The sequence below is a fragment of the Apis mellifera genome, linkage group LG1, assembly GCF_003254395.2.
Source record: "Apis mellifera strain DH4 linkage group LG1, Amel_HAv3.1, whole genome shotgun sequence".
NCBI lineage: Eukaryota > Metazoa > Arthropoda > Insecta > Hymenoptera > Apidae > Apis > Apis mellifera.
Window position 1 is genome coordinate 19582893 of NC_037638.1, and position 17044 is coordinate 19599936.

A 17044-nucleotide genomic window follows, 5' to 3' on the forward strand; every position below is an offset into this window, starting at 1 on the left:
AATTAACACCCACCAACTACTCCCGATACTTGCTTCTGCGCTACTGATCACAATTTAGTAAAGCGCATGGATGCAAACGATTATAGCGCCCCCATTTAGACGCCATTTTAAAAACAACATTCGATTTTATTCGAGTATCGCAATTGCAATCGATTTCTATAATTTCGTTTAAAATATTCTTTTTTTGATATACCAAATGCATAAAATATTTTTAATTTCAATAAAGCCAAAATAAATTACAGGGAATAAAATATTTAAGATATCGAAAAAATACAATTGATTCAAAATTAAAATCAAATCAGGATTCTGTTGTTTCTATAAAAAAAAAAAATTATTTAGAAAATTATTGATATAAACTTCATTGTTGTTATTTTTAAAACAATTTTACACATTGTCATTTTCATTATCATAATTACTTACATTCATTAGGTCGAATCATATCATACATTTTTTCATATATATTTAAATTTACATTCACATTTTATATTCATTCATTTCATTATACATTTAATATATATCATTCATACATATATAGAAATAATTAAAATAATTTCTAAATGTATTAAATTATATATATATATGTATAAATTATATTATATATGTATAAATGTATTAAATTATTCGCTAATTTTCATTGAATTCACTAATTTTTTTGTTGCGAAAATAAATTATTCGTTTCTTGATATTCTCTTATTAATCGTTCTTCTACTTCTGGTAAACAAGGTGTATATCTTGCATATTCCATAGTAAATTCTCCTTTCCCTTGAGTAGTAGATCGCAATTCGCCAATATATCCAAACATTTCGTTTAATGGAACTTCTGATTTTAATGTACACCATCCTTCATTGTTATCTGTATTAGTTATGATACCATTTCGTCTAGTGATTTGAGCAACAACTATACCCTTTAATATAATAATATAAATTAATATAAAATATAATTTATTGTCAGATAATAGAAAAATATATATTCTTACTTACTTGAAATTCTATAGGAGTGGTTATTTCCACTGACATAATTGGTTCTAAAATTTGCCATGATCCATTTAAAAATGATTCTTTCATTGCACCTTCTGCAGCGAGAAAAAATGCAAATTCTGAAGAATCCACGATATGATGCATACCATCAAATAATGTAAATTTAACACCTGCTACTTTATGACCAGAGAGATATCCTTTTTCGCACATAGTTCTAAATCCTCTTTCTACACCAGGAACAAATTGTTTTGGAACATTTGTTCCTATTGTTTTATCAAGAAATATAAGTTCAGTATTTTTTTCTGTTGGTAATGGCTATAAAAATATTATTGCAATGTAAATAATAAATATACAATACAGATATAACAAATATAATTATTCAAATAAATCAGTTATTCAAATAAATCAAATTATTACTTCTAATATTCCAATTACACGTGCATATTGCCCAGCTCCTCCTGATTGCTTTTTATGAAGATAATCAAATTCGATAGGTTCACGTAATGTTTCGCGAAACGAAACTTTTGGTTTTCCAAGTATAATAGGACAACCATATTCACGTTCAAGTCTTTGAGCATATATTTCTAAATGTAACTCTCCCATTCCAGAAATTAAAGATTCCTAAATAGTATTTTATTATAGTTTTCTCAAATTCATGTATATATTCAATATATTAATACATATACAACATAATTTTTCATATTTTACCTTATTATCTGCATCATAATGATATTTTAAAGTAGGATCTTCTTTGGTAAATCGTGCGATACCTTTTGAAAAATTATCCCGATCTTTTGAATTTTTTAATTGAAGAGACATCGATACTACAGGCTCAGGTATATAAATAGATTCCATTGATAATTTTAGATTAGAATTATTGACAAATGTATCACCCGATGCACAATCTATTCCAAACAAAGCAAAAATATCTCCGGCATAAACTTCAGACACATCTTCCATTTGATTTGAGTGAAGTCTTACTAGTCTTTGTATTCGAACCTAAAAAAATATTATATGAAAATTTTATTCTTAATATAAAAGTTATATTAAATAATCATATACGAACTTTTTTATTTGTTCTTGTATTAATTAAAGTATTTCCTTTGCTTATCATTCCTTGATAACAACGAAAATAAGTTAACTGACCAAATTTTCCAGCTTCTAATTTAAATGCTAATCCAATAAAAGGATGTTTGTTACTTCTTTCAGAATTCAACAGAATTTTAACACTTTCATTTCTGTAAATAACAATTCATTATTATTCATTAATTATTCAAAAAAGTAATAATTCAAAAGCAACAAATAAATCATGATAAAAAACTTACTTATCCTCTTGAAATGCATAATTTTCAACTTCTCCAGGATTTGGTAGATAGTTTATAACTGCATCTAATAATGGTTGAACACCTTTATTTTTTAAAGCACTTCCAACTAGAATTGGTACAAAAGTTCTTTTTATACAACATCTCCTGATAGCATCTACTATATCTTTTTCAAGAATTTGTATTTCATTTAAATACATTTCTCCAAGATGTTCATCAACATTGCTCAAATGTTCAATTAACTCTTGTCTTTTTTCTTGTGTTTCTATATATAAAATATTAATTAAATATTAGTTTAATTTACTTAAAATATATGGTATTTTTTGTATTTTCTAAAATATTGATAAATTAAATATTTTACATTTATAATTCATCCAGAGATTTAGCAAGATATGAAATTTTGTGAATTTAATTGAATAATTTATGATAATTTATACTATATCTCTAGATGAAATATATATTATATACCTGTTCTCATGTCTGATGGAATTTCATCTTCTCTTACAATTTCACCAAAATTTCCTTCAAAGTATAAAGCTTTTTGATTAATTAAATCTATTATTCCTTTATTTTTACTTTCTAAACCAATAGGTAATTGTAAAAATGCAGCATTAAGATTTAATTTTCCTCTTAACTGTTCTAAGATTCTTTTATGATTAGCACCTAATCTGTCCAATTTATTAATAAATGCTAAGCGAGGTATATTATATCTTTTCATTTGTCGATCTACAGTTATTGTTTGTGACTGTACACCACCTACTGCACATAATACAAGTACAGCTCCATCTAAAACACGTAAAGATCGTTCTACTTCTACAGTAAAATCAACATGACCAGGAGTATCAATAATATTAATATTATGATCTTTCCATAGAGTATAAGTTGCAGCAGATTGAATTGTAATGCCTCTTTGTTTTTCTAATTCCATACTATCCATTGTTGCTCCAACATTATCTTTACCTCTCACCTATTATAAATATTTTATTATAATTAAATTTAAAAAAAAATTTATATTCTAGTATATTAAATGATATAATACAAATTATTTTTCTTTTACCTCATGCATTTTAGTTATTCTTCCAGTATAAAATAATATTCGTTCTGTTAAGGTGGTTTTTCCAGAATCAATATGTGCCGATATACCAATATTTCGAATTTTTTCCAATGATTTATGTTCTGCATATTTTGCAAATGATGATAAAGATTGTAAATTGTTCTATTAAATATTCAATGATATAATTAATTATATAAATAACCTTAAATAATTGTTAAACAATTTAAATTTTGCAGGTTAGAATACTTACTTTTGAAAAATAAGAGTAACAAGTTATAAATGATTTTAAATTGATATCATGTCTTAAAACTGTTATTATAGACATAATAGTTAAATATTTTATAATATATTTTAATACTTAAAAAAATAATTTAATGAAGAATAATAGATATCGAAAATTCTTGGCAATTGAGCATAATCAGATGCATCAACAACAATTATGAAAGTATATATTTTATGAATATTAATAATAATAAAAAATATTTATTATGCATATTTTAACATTCAATAAATAAAAAATTTTAGAAATTTTATTATTTTTCGTGTTATTATTTATTTCATTATTTGTTCACATTATTATTATAATATGATTTATCTTAACATAATACTGCAACATAAATATTATAACGTACGATTGTAATTTTATTAAAATAAAATATAACAAGCTTATTTAATATATATATATTAAAATGTTTATATACTACAAATATTTACATTGAGCTTACAGAAAGTATGAATTTTGTGCTTAGATAATTATAATTTTCATTCAAATTTAAAATTCAGTTTTACATTATTTTTAATATTGTTCTTAATAATAATTATATTTTGTGATGTACATTTTTTTGTAGAACATACAAGGTATCTGGAGAAAAAAAAAATTATATATTAGAAAGGATAAATTTATAATTTTTTTTTCTAATGCTCAGAAATATGTCAATAAACTTTAATATTTTTATTTATCGCATATTTCCATAAACAATTAACATAAATTTTCTTGGAATAATTCATATGCATAATTCATAAGAATTATAAATACATAAAATAATTATGTGCTGACAATGAGAATTATAATATATATTCACTATGTGTATCAAAATACATTCCTAGTGAATTTCTTATCTCTAATTTGAACCTATGAAACATTAATATTAACATTGATATAAGATTTATGAATAGATATTTATTGTGAAGGAAAAAAGATCCTTCAAGCATAAAATATACTTATAAGAATCAAGTAATTAATTGAATATTCCCTTTAATATCTTAACGTTATTTTAGTACTTTTTCTTTCTTTTTTTTATTTTTTATTTTTTAATTTTTTTTTATTTTCTTTAATATTTAAATTTTCAAAATGCATTTCCTAAATACATTTAAGAGTATAAAATCCTATTTATCGTTACGTATATTTTCTCTGTACATACATATATTCAAGCTGAAAGTATAATACAGCTTAATTTATGTTGATTTTTAAAAACATTTACAAATACGTTAGTACTCTATTCAATTAAAAGCAAGTAACATTTTTGGTATTAAATTTAGTCGGTGAATGTTTATCATCGCTATCACCAAGATCCATACCAAACGGTACCGAATTCCAAATAGCTTTGTCATTTCGATCATTTTCTTCGCTTAAAATATTGCACATCATACGATCGTCATAAAGAGAAAATCTAGCGGTTGATTGTCCACGACCACGAATTTTCCTTACTGAAGGTGGTAAATCTCCCGGTGTTTTTATTCTCATATGTGGATCTTTTAATACATTTACATTAGATCCTACATTAAAAACTTCGTTGAATTTATCGATGCTTTCTTGTCTATTAATATTTTCACTTTTTTTATTTCTTAAATTTACAAGGGGTAAGGTAGATGGTCGAGTATTTGTATTATTATCATTATCAAATTTTTGTTTACCAATTTGTATAGCATTTTTATCATTCTTATCTAACGTAGAAGTAAAAGCAGGTGTTTTAGTAATAATACCATTCACATATTTTCCCGTCGGAGATATCGTTACATTGGTTTCTACAGTTTTGATCTGTACATTCTGTTTTGACAATAAATTGGATTTAGAATCCTCTCGATCTATTTGATATTTATTATATGGATACATTTTCTTATTAACAAGTAATTTTTTAAAATTTGACCATCCGAATAATTTTTTTCGAGGACTATCTTGCGAACAAATCTCATGTACATTTGTTTGCTTTCTTTTACCATACGATGATGTACCGTCATCCGAAATAACATTTTGAACGTATGGTATAGGTGTAACTGGTCTCAACTGAGATAATTGCGTTGTGTGTTGACTTAAATAATCATGAGAAACAAGTCCTTGTGCTTCTGATACAATTCTATATTGATCATTACATGTATGTTTCATAGATTTATCAACAAGTACATTACCATTACATTCCAAATCTTCAAGTGAATCTGACTGTAACATTAAATTTCTTTCCATACAAGGATTTCGTCCTTGATAAGGTTGAAGTGTTTGAGTATGATTATATATTGCTATTTCATTTGAATTTTTAACTAAAATATAATAAAAAATTATATTATAATAATAAATTTTAAAATCTATTATATAATCTTAATAAAATACTTACAGCTATGTTCATGTATAATGCTTTCAGAAGGTGATAATGTTACCAGATTTTCAACAACGCCGCCTTCGTTACTCGAATTATCTTGTGCTGCCTGTGATATAAATTGAGTGACATGGATATTGTCATGATGTGAAGATTCACTATAAAGACTATTTGTGGTTGAAGGCACTAGAGTACAATGGGAGTTTACCATTGGACTTCCATCAGTAAAATGTATTGTTACTAAAAATTTATGAATTATTTTTTCTTTTAACATATATATGTATACATTATATAATGATAATGTAATAAAGATTACCTCGATGAGATTGTAATTCTGAGAGGCGTTCTTCTATACATAAAGCAGTTAATCGAGCTTCTGCATCTGCATCCCAACAATCTTCCATTGTTTCTTTAATCAAACGTACTCCTGGCCTATCCACTAAATTACCTTCTAATAGAGGTCTTGCTTTATTACGAGAAACTAAAACTTGCATTTGTTCAAATGTTGGATGAAGACCAATTTCTTTCTCATATGGTTGTCTATAGGGAGGTACTTCGGATCCTAATACGTAAATATCCGAACATCTTGAAACTAATTCCCATATTACTAAACCCATTGCATACACATCTATTTGTTTCAAAGAACTTTCGCAATCTCGTAAATTTACAGCACCTTCCAATATTTCTGGCGCCATATATCTCAAAGTACCGACCTAATTTAAATATGAAAAATACATAATTATAAATTATTTTAAATGTTATACATTTTTTTATATTAAAGTTATTATCATCAAGTTATTACATCATTGATTGATTTTATTTCGGCATGCTGTGCTTCTCCATTTGAATAGTATTTAGATCCAGAAATTTGAACTGCTAATCCTAAATCGCATATACAGCAAGTACCATCAGCTTTGATTAATATATTTCTTGAATTGATGTCTCTGTGTGCAATACATGGCTTAAATTTATCTGCAAATTAATTTTTTAAGAATATTATTAATAATGTTTTTCAATTTATCCTAAAATATTTTTTGTATCTTTTACTTACCACCTTTATGTATATCAGTATGTAAATAAGCAAGACCTTTCACCATAGAAAGACCCATTTTACAAAATGTGATCCAATCAATCATATGTGTTCTTAAAAAATCTGTTAAAGTACCACCTGGCGCAAAACTAAGTACCAAAAGATATTCAACACTACCTTCCATACTAACTCTTTCATCCACACCTAAATAAGGATTATAAATATTTATTATTATTATTATTATTATTTTAACATTATTTTAATAAATGATAAAATACTATTTGAAAATAAAAAAAATATTAACCATAGTAACTTAAAAGAGATGAGTGTTCCATAAAGGGAAGACAATAAGTATCTCGTTCATTTTGGAAATAATTACGATAATGAGAAGGAAATATTTTTACAGCAACATCTTGATCTCCCATGCTGCCTTGCCATACAGAACCATAGCGACCTTGACCTGAAATTATATAAATGTATTGTTAATGTTAATAAAACAAATGTTTAAAAACATCTATTTTATTATAGATTAATAATCTATTTTTATATAATTATAATTAATAAAGAACATACCTACAATTGTTGTAAGTTTCAAATGATCTACTGTATAAGTACCAGTTCTTAATGCTGTACTATCCATAAATTGATCTGTATAGGAAAGTGGTTTTCCTAATCTTGCTAACATATTATTATGATATATACGATATATCATTAAAGCTATAATACATATTACTAATAATATGCATAATAAAACACTTGTTATGATAACAATCCATCTCCCAGAATCTGATTGCTCCAAATACTGAGTTGCTATAAGATTTCATAAAAAATATTATGCACAATGAAAACTTATAAATTAATATAGAATATTATATTTTATGTTATGAATCCTTACTAGGCTGATTATTTTCTGCAGAAATAGAAGTATGTGCATTATTCTCAGAATATAAAGTATTAGTACTATTGATATTAAGATTACAATAATCTCCATGGCAGCAACAAAATTTTGTATTATTTAATGCTTTAGTGGAGCTTTGAAGGGCAATGCATTCTGTTGTTTCACATTTTTGTTCACCAGACTGTTTCCAACAACCTAAATTATTATATATAATAAAAATATAATAAAAATATAATATCATATTATTATTGAATGAATTATTATATATACCTTGAGATAAAATGATAATTTTAGTCCCATTTGCAGTCTTTTCCTCTTGCCATAATGCATGACAAAAATTAGTACATGTTTCAAATTTAATATTATCATTTTTCTATAAAAAAATTAAATTATTTTATTATATTTAAATATATCTAAGAACCAATTTAACTGTAAAAACATATAATATTAAACTTACTGCAGTATGAATTATATTACTGTCATTGAGAAAATCTTCAGGTACACTAGGTGTATTTTGTTTTAATGGAAAATTTTCATTATTCTTTTTCCTGCTGGCACATATTCTAATGGCACTGATGGGTACTGAGTTTATCCCATATAGTAGTACGATGAATGTAATTGATACAATGGCTTTCATTGTGCCTCAGCAGGCCTCTTGAACTTGAACACTTCAAAGGAAGCGTTGCTTCTCAAGAACTGGCATCTTTGATTATAACATCATATATTGCTGCCATGTGCACAATATAATATATTCATCTGTTTATTATATATGATTCAAATATATTTATTATAATAATAAGATTACTATAATCATGAGATTTTAAAGTAAAAGATAAAAACATATTTTTTTTTTTTAACAAAAATAAAAAATTAATTTATTAAAAGATTTTTTAGATATTAAGAAATTGATATAAATACTAATAAGTAAAAGAAAATAGATGCAATACAAAATATTAATATATTATAAAATTTTTATTCTGCAGAGGAAAAAGAAATTTTATTAGTAGTGCAAATATTAGTAAATAATATGAATTACAAATTTCATGGAATTTTCGTAGTAAAAATTATTGCAGCGATAAGAGTACAATAAAAAAAAAAAAAAAGTAATCGCAAAAAATTAGTTTTATATAATTATATGAGAAAGATTGAAATTTTCATGGAATTGAATATGCTGCACATGTAGATGTATATAAAAAGAATCATAATACATGCTGTAAAAAAAATAAAGAATTACAAAATGAAATGAAAAAGAAAAAAGTTTCACAGGATGCATTACAAGCAAATTAAAAGAAGTGTACTTACATTTTAAGGAAGAGAGTTTTCAAATTTTTTAATTGAAAATTTTGAAAAAATATATCGAATATCAATAAAAACATTGCACATATTTGCTAAATAATATGAAATGTTTTTTTCTTTTTTTTTTTTTTTTTTTTTTTTTTTTTTACAATAAATATTGAATCAACATTAACACATTTGACATACAACCCGTATCCATTAAATTGTAATTCATTCACGTGTTCGCAAAGACAACATAAAACGTCAGATTTGTATCATTGTAAAAGACAATATTAAGTTGTTATTGATATTGTTACATAAAATATATATATATAAATACATATTGATTTATTAAATTTTTTTATTTTTATTTTGTTTTAATTGATATAAGAAATATAAGAAATAATCTTCATTATGATATTTAATAATCAATATATTGTTGTTGAAACATTTAATATGAAAGAATAAAGAAAATAATTTTCTATAATTTTCTTGTCAGTAAAGTAAATTTTTTTATATGTTAAATATAAGTTTAAAATTTAATTAAAATCTTTGAAATAGAAATAATGATTAGCTGATATGGTATCGATATAGTCGAAAGTACCCAATAAGAGATTCAGTTTTACTTTAAGAGTTTTCAATCTATATTATACAGATTCATATGAGAATATTCGTAACTGAAGACTCATGAATTGGCGCGCAGCGTCTTATTCTGCGTGTTTTTGATATTATATCGTGCAAATGGTGGCTTTCGGGATGTTTTGTTCAACGTTTCTTAAAAATTAATGAGTCTCGTTGTACGTCGTGTATAATAGGAATAGAAATAGCGTTTGCTGTTTATTTCTGAACTTGTAAAAGTTTGTCGTCAACATGGTGAAGCTTCATAAGAAATTTTTTGCGGGTGACAAGGTTTTCGCAAAAGTTCGAGGTTATCCACCGTGGCCAGCAAAAGTAAGTTCTGTTATAGATTTTATAATTATTCTTTATATTTTTGATGAAATTAATAATAATGAATATTTATATTAAAAATATTAATGATAATAACATTTTTAATTTTAATATTATTAATTTTTTTTTTATATTGCGGTATTTTAAGACACGATATTGATATTAATATATTATTTTAAAATCATGTTTATACGCAAAAATATATGATAATTTATATACATATACATATATATTATAATGAAGAAAAAGTAAATTATAAAATTTTTTTAAATTATAAGTTACAAAAACTAAATTATAAAATTTAAAAATTTAAAATATTTTTTATAATTTTAAATAAAGAAAAAATTTAATTAAATTTAACTATCCATAAATGAATATACTTTATAACATAAGTAATTTCTCTTTTTTTTAGGTTGAGAAAGTTATTGATCCTAATTCAAAAAATTCAAAATATAGTGTTTATTTTTATGGCACAGGAGAAACGTGAGTTTTTTTTTATTATACTATGTAATTTTAATTATTTTACTTTTATATATAAATTGTGAAATAATATAAAATATTTATAATAATTTTTATATAAAATTTTTTAAAATAATATTAAAAGTTATAAAAACAATATATATAAAATAAAAGAATAAATTAATTTTTAAATATTTACTTTAGTGCTGTGTGTAAAGTGGAAGAATTATATACTTATATTGAAAATAAAGCAAAATTTGGCAAACCACTTCGAAGGAAATTTTTTCATGAAGGATTAGTACAGCTAGAACAAGAGCTTAAAAATGACAGAAATAAAGCATCAAATCTTGCTGATCTTAAAGGTAAATATATAATGTATTATGTAATAATATAATATATATATAATATAATATATATAATGTAATAAATATATAAAAATTTGATATATATAAAATGCTATATATAAATTCATAATTTAATTTAATTAAAGAAGCTGGAATTGAAGAAACAAGAAAAGAAGGCGATAATTTACCAACAGTTAGTGCTGCAGATAGTGACATGGATACAGGATCTCTTGTTATTGATGAAGAAGAAAAAAAGAAATCTATGAAAAGGAGAACCTTCTCTACTGCTGTAATATACATTTAATTAATTAGATTTATTGTTAAATGTAAACATACATAACATGTATATGTATACATTTTATTAGGAGTATTTTCTCATTTATGCAATATTTTGTAAAGAAACAATTATTGTATTGAGCACTCCAATAATAATTTAGGAATTGCCGACAAATATTTATCAAGATTAAATAGTTTGTGCGATTATTCCTTACACTTACATATATAATTTATATTTAAAAAATAATATTTACTTATTTATATTTTGAGGTATTAAAAAATTTTTTAAAATTAGGATGCACCTGAAGTGAAGAAAAGACGCGGAAAAGCAAAATCTTTATCTGCATCCACAAGTGATTCAGTAAAACAAGATGCATTGGATTCTCAGGGAGAGGAATCACCTAAAGAAGTTGTAAGTCGTAGCGGTAGAAAAATTAAGCCCAAACGATTTGCTGACTTTTCAAGTTCGGAAGAAACAGATGTTGCAGATAAAAATGGTATATATTGTCAACTTTATTTAATTAAACTGATAAAATTTTTTTTATAAATATTTTGTATATATTATTATAAATATATTGTAGAACATGGAAGAGGTCGTCCTAAAGTTAAGATTGAAGATTCTAATGATCAAGTAACACCTAGTACAATGCATAAAAAAAGAGCTTTGGAAAGTTAGTATATAAAAAGCATAAAATAAAAACAATGTGTTATATTAAAATTAAATTATAAAGATTTAAATATATATTTTACAGAAAAAAATAATTTAGATGAAACACCTATGTTGGAAGGTACCGTGGTTTCTGGTGCAACATCTTCAGATATCCCGGGACGAGTTCTATTAGCATTAACATTTGCTGGTGAATATGTAGGAATCAAATTAGACATGGATAAACCAAAATCCTTTGAAAGTGAAAAGGCTCGAGCGCAATGGGAATGGTCCACTGCTAGAAATGCAATGAAAATGAAAGCACAATTAGAAAGCGGTGAAATTTTACCAGAACAAATAAAAGATTATCTCGATTTTAACGTGCATGTTCCAGATGAAGAAAAACGATTGTTAGCAAAAGATGGTGCACTTCATCGTAAAACAAATAAACTAAGGTAATAATAAGAATAATATTAATTTGACAAAATATTAGATTTTAATTATTAATTTCAGATGGCTTCGTATTGAAGCGCAACTTTTACAGTTGGATGCTCAAATTAAATCCAATCTTGGATTAGATCGAGCATATCCGGATAAGTGTTTGCAAGCAATGGATGAAATGTTATCACTTCCAATTGATCCCTTAATGTTGAAGAAACATCCACATATTGTCGGAACTGTTAAAAGGGTAAATGAATATAAATTATCATTTTATTATATAATTGATTCGTTATAATTATTCTAATTATATTCAATTCAATTTTCAGTTGCGAAGATATATTGGTAATTTAGCTGATTGGAAATTAAGTGATGAAGAAGAGGTATAATTTTTTTCCCCGTAAAATATAAAATATTTTATATAATATTTTTTTTCTCCTCTTATATTTCTTCTTAAATTTTATTTATAGGCAATTTTTAAACAAAAAGCGGAACAAATTAGACAAAAATCTGAGCATATATACAACAAGTTTAAAGTAAGATTAAGTTAATTTAATCTTTATATTTATTAAATTTATATATATGTGATTTATACATTCTTAATATATTTGATATAAGATTTTCTAATCAAATTTATTTTTATATAATTACATGCTGAAATAAATAAATATATTATACATTTTCTTTTAGGCTATGTTTACTATACCTGAAGGGCAATCGTTTTGGCAATCATTTTCGGATCAGGTGTTTCATTTCAAAGAATTGACGAAGGATATGCCTGAAGAAAAAGTATTCTCTTTAATGTCTGATCCTGCTTGTCCAGGTAAAAATGTAAATTTATAACACATTGATTATCAATTTAGTTTACTATAAATGAATTAAAAATTTTACCTATATGTGATTTATAAAAAATATGTTTAACTTATTAACATAAACATACAAAAGTATTACTTTATATTATATATTATTTTATAACATATCATAAACGATATATTAAGTAAATATGTATGTATGTATGTATATATGTATGTTTGTATATATATATTTTTTTTTTCATGCAAAATACAATAAATAATACTTATAGATGCAACCATATCAGAAGATTTGCCTGCAGATGAAAGCGGTAGTCGACTAGATACAGATGCACCTGCGGTAGTTAAATTGGAAGTGCCTACAAGAAGTGAAACTCCAAAAGAGTCAGAGGCCAAGTAACATAGTGACTTTTTGTATCTGATAATGTGAAAATCATACTTACTTTTTTGTACTAATATAGTACATTACATGAGTGTCTTAAAGTTGAAAAAAAAATTCACTTTTTTTGCACTTGAATATCACTTTTGGATCAATTTTGACACTACATTTTATTTTATGGGTTCTCTAGTAAATTATCATAACTCATCTTTCTTGTAATATCTGTAACTAGGAAACCCATTATTATATGAATGAACAGTTTGTACTCTGTACTCTGTTAAAAATGTTAAGAAGATTGTTTAATTATATAGCACCTAAGATTTAGAGTAGATGTCATTAATTATTTACTCTATTCAATAACATGTTTCTTTAATAATTACAATTTTTTTTTTTGCGTCATTAAGGCAATACCAAAAAAAGAAAAAAATATTTCTGAAAAATATATAGATGTCTTTGTTGTTTAACACCATACTAAATTTATCTACTTAAGTAACATCAAATACCAATGTACATATAAGAAAAAATTGCAATACTCCTCTATATGTAAAAGTTAGGAACATGACATACTGTAGAGGTCGATAATAATCATAAATTGGTTGATTTCAATGCAAATTTTCAATAAGTTATTGAAATTAACGTTTTGCATTTTCAATCAAGTGTTTTCATAGCACTTTAAAGGCATAATTGAATATCGTTCAAATAAATAAATAAATCGTTCAAAAAAATAAAAATATATGGTTTATTACTTGTATAAAATATTTTTGAATCTCAGATAAAGATTTTTCTTTTTAAAATTCAAACGTGTTCATAAAGCTGCTATTGTTACTGGATTGTACAAATTAGAAAAATGATAATTTCTAAACATTTAAAAAAATACACATAAAAGACTTTATAATAACTTATATGTAATTTGAAGCGAATAAATATTTATCCTAAATAAAATTTTTTAGGACAGAAATTTTTGAACTCGTATAGCTTATTGTTATAAAATTACAATTGTAATGTAAATTATATTATGTCTTTTATACGGTCAAAAAACAAAAAAGTTATAAATAAACATTTATTTGCATCCAGTACTTTTCCTAATAGCACAATAATTGTTTAACCTCGCACACATTTATCGGTTGATTTTATTTAAATTAAGTACGGTATTTATCTTAATATAAATGTACTTTTGTAAACATTTGTCGAAAAAAAGATACTGTAAAAGTAATATTGTTAATAAAAACAAATTAATGTATTTTTTTCGTCGAATAATCAAAAAATCATTGTTACACTTATTTACTTACATTATTTACATTTAAGTTTTTTTTTTTTTTTTTTTTTTTTACATTTTTTTAATGTTAATTCGAAGAAATGCCTTTGAAGTGCATTGAAAACGAAAAAGGTAATAATTAAATATTTTCCGTTTAGAGTTTTATGCTATTTTTAGTTGATTAATTATTTTTTTAATAATTATGTTAAAATTTATTGCGTATCCTTTAGAGAATACTACACTGATAATAACTGATATGTTATATATTATATAAATATTATGATTGCTGAAAAGATAAATGTTTCTTTCAAAATGTTAAAAAACAAATATTTTGAATAAAAAACTTTCTGTAGATTTTGATGGTTTTTTTAAAGCTTTATAAGTTTCTTTGTATTTTATATCTATTATAATTTTTTTCTTATCTATGATTTTATCTAATTAGAATCGATCGCTTATGATATTAATAATAAATATCATATAAATTTTGTTGCATGCAAAGTAATTGCATATACTTTTAATATAATTTAATATTTAATGTTGTTTTTCAAACAGGCTACTATAAAATAAACCGTAAATCATGGAGTTGTTGCATTTGTGTGTTATTTATTATTAGAAATGCAACAACTATATTTTAAGAAAATGAAAATATCAAGAAATAAAAATTACGAAATTAAAAAAAAGTGATATTTGATAGTTACACATACGAATGAGAAGAAGACAAAGTGCATTGTCCATATAAATTTCTTTTATATTTAAATATAAATGAGAATATATATTTTTATTAGTTCATATATAATTTTTTTCGGACATAAAAAAATGGTAGATAAATCATATTGGTCTCGAAATATGGATCGATTGACTTTGCTATTCTTTTTTTTCTTCAAATTTGCCGGTCTTGCTACGTTTTCTTTAAATAATCGAGCAAATTTAAACAAGAAGAACTCGGAAAATACCATGTTTTTTATCAGTTCTAAACTGGGAATACTTTACAACTTGTTTGGCAGCTGTCTAATAATCGCATTGAGTTTCTACTCGATACCAATTACAATGTATGCAGATTATGTTCACAAAACAATTGTAACAATTACCATAGAAATTTTCCTAATAATATTAGGCTGTTTTGTTATGACTTCAACTTTATTATTTTATTGCATATTTGAATCGGTTATCATAAGAATTGGAAATTACTTAATTAATATTGAAAATGTGTTGCGTCACTTGCAACAACCACTAAATCGAAAACACATTTTTAATGTTTTATTTTTCATCTGCTTATTCATGTTAATCTTACTCATCATTCTTTTGATTACTGAAATCAAAAATTTCAATCCTAATCCACTAGTACTAATGGCAAGTATTATACCTTTGATCTTCGTAGGTTTGCTTTTCATTCAATATTTTTTCGTGCTTAATTTAATATATGCAATTTTTGTAAAATTAAATTGCATTATACAAAGCTTTTGTCGAACTAGATACGATGATATAAATTTTAAAATTTTGAATCAGACTCGATGTGTGTTTATGAGTTATTCAAAAATTCAACTTTTTATTCAAATTCGAGACATTTACGATCATCTTTGCGATATTTCCAGAGAAGTTTCAGACTTTTATTCTTTTTCTATTCTCACAGCACTCTCTTTTATTTTTTTGGTAATATTATACAACTTTTATTATCTTTTTTTACATTTTGTTAACGATAAATTGAATTTTTTACTTATTACAAATGCCATAATTTGGATAATGTTACCATTGTCTCTTCTTGCTTTGCTAACTTCGAAGGTAACCAACGTGATAAATGAGGTAGGGAGATTAAAATTTTTTTTTTTTCTTTTTCTTTTGAAAATAATTATTCTAAAAACTTAATTTAATGCATTTTTTTGCAGATCGAAAAAACTGGATGTATTATACATGTTTTGTTAAATTGTACGATCGATCGAGAAACGAAAATAGAGGTAAAATGATATTTACAAATTCGATCGTCTTAACGATTTCGTTGTTTTATATATTACGTACATCTTCTAGCTCGAACAATTTTCACTTCAATTGTTGCATCAAAAAGTGAAGTTTACAGCGAATGGATACTTCACATTAGATAATACTCTTTTTCAATCGGTGAGCGAAAATTGGCCAATTATTATAAGTTTTGTTTGAATGCGGCGAATATACATTATTTGATATTTTTTATTATTGTTAGATGATTAATACAGTAACTACGTATATGGTGATTTTGTTTCAATTTCAAATGGAAATTTCAAATGAAAATGATAAATTCTGCAATTGCACGCAATGCAGATAATCGTAAAAAAACACAATTATCATACAAATTGGATTTTCGATCTT

The 17044-nt window shown here is 24.3% G+C and overlaps 4 protein-coding genes across 6 annotated transcripts; 2 read left to right on the top strand and 2 right to left on the bottom strand.

The window, feature by feature from the left end:
- Positions 1-346: 346 nt before the first annotated feature.
- On the bottom strand, positions 347-3806 carry LOC411351 (elongation factor G, mitochondrial). The gene is made up of 9 exons (XM_006571155.2): positions 3604-3806; positions 3357-3515; positions 2768-3266; positions 2303-2564; positions 2044-2215; positions 1686-1976; positions 1395-1598; positions 981-1292; positions 347-904 (listed from the first exon to the last, which is right to left on the bottom strand). The coding sequence occupies exons 1-9, from the start codon at positions 3676-3678 to the stop codon at positions 644-646; spliced, it is 2235 nt and encodes a 744-aa protein (XP_006571218.1). The 5' UTR covers positions 3679-3806; the 3' UTR covers positions 347-643.
- Positions 3807-4152: 346 nt separating this feature from the next.
- LOC413895 (bone morphogenetic protein receptor type-2) lies at positions 4153-9381 on the bottom strand. Of its 3 annotated transcripts, none has more exons than XM_006571154.2 (11): positions 9175-9381; positions 8330-8599; positions 8143-8245; positions 7870-8067; positions 7548-7784; positions 7279-7434; positions 6996-7178; positions 6747-6916; positions 6261-6657; positions 5963-6184; positions 4858-5888 (listed from the first exon to the last, which is right to left on the bottom strand). In XM_006571154.2, the coding sequence occupies exons 2-11, from the start codon at positions 8507-8509 to the stop codon at positions 4858-4860; spliced, it is 2877 nt and encodes a 958-aa protein (XP_006571217.1). In that variant the 5' UTR covers positions 8510-8599; positions 9175-9381. The 3 variants fall into 3 exon arrangements, with proteins under 3 accessions (XP_016773438.1, XP_006571217.1, XP_397334.3); XM_397334.6 differs by having other exon boundaries at positions 8330-8628; positions 9175-9379; XM_016917949.2 differs by lacking the exon at positions 9175-9381 and having other exon boundaries at positions 4153-5888; positions 8330-8509.
- Positions 9382-9801: 420 nt separating this feature from the next.
- Positions 9802-14829, top strand: LOC552332 (PC4 and SFRS1-interacting protein). Its single transcript, XM_624708.6, has 12 exons — positions 9802-10098; positions 10508-10578; positions 10759-10916; positions 11045-11187; positions 11470-11671; positions 11756-11845; positions 11927-12275; positions 12334-12508; positions 12588-12641; positions 12729-12794; positions 12949-13081; positions 13343-14829. Exons 1-12 carry the CDS (start codon positions 10018-10020, stop codon positions 13468-13470), a joined length of 1650 nt encoding a protein of 549 aa, XP_624711.1. The 5' UTR covers positions 9802-10017; the 3' UTR covers positions 13471-14829.
- A 221-nt stretch (positions 14830-15050) lies between these two features.
- LOC102655663 (putative gustatory receptor 28b) lies at positions 15051-17037 on the top strand. The gene is made up of 4 exons (XM_016918080.2): positions 15051-16504; positions 16588-16656; positions 16727-16816; positions 16899-17037. The coding sequence occupies exons 1-4, from the start codon at positions 15467-15469 to the stop codon at positions 16998-17000; spliced, it is 1299 nt and encodes a 432-aa protein (XP_016773569.1). The 5' UTR covers positions 15051-15466; the 3' UTR covers positions 17001-17037.
- Positions 17038-17044: the final 7 nt, after the last annotated feature.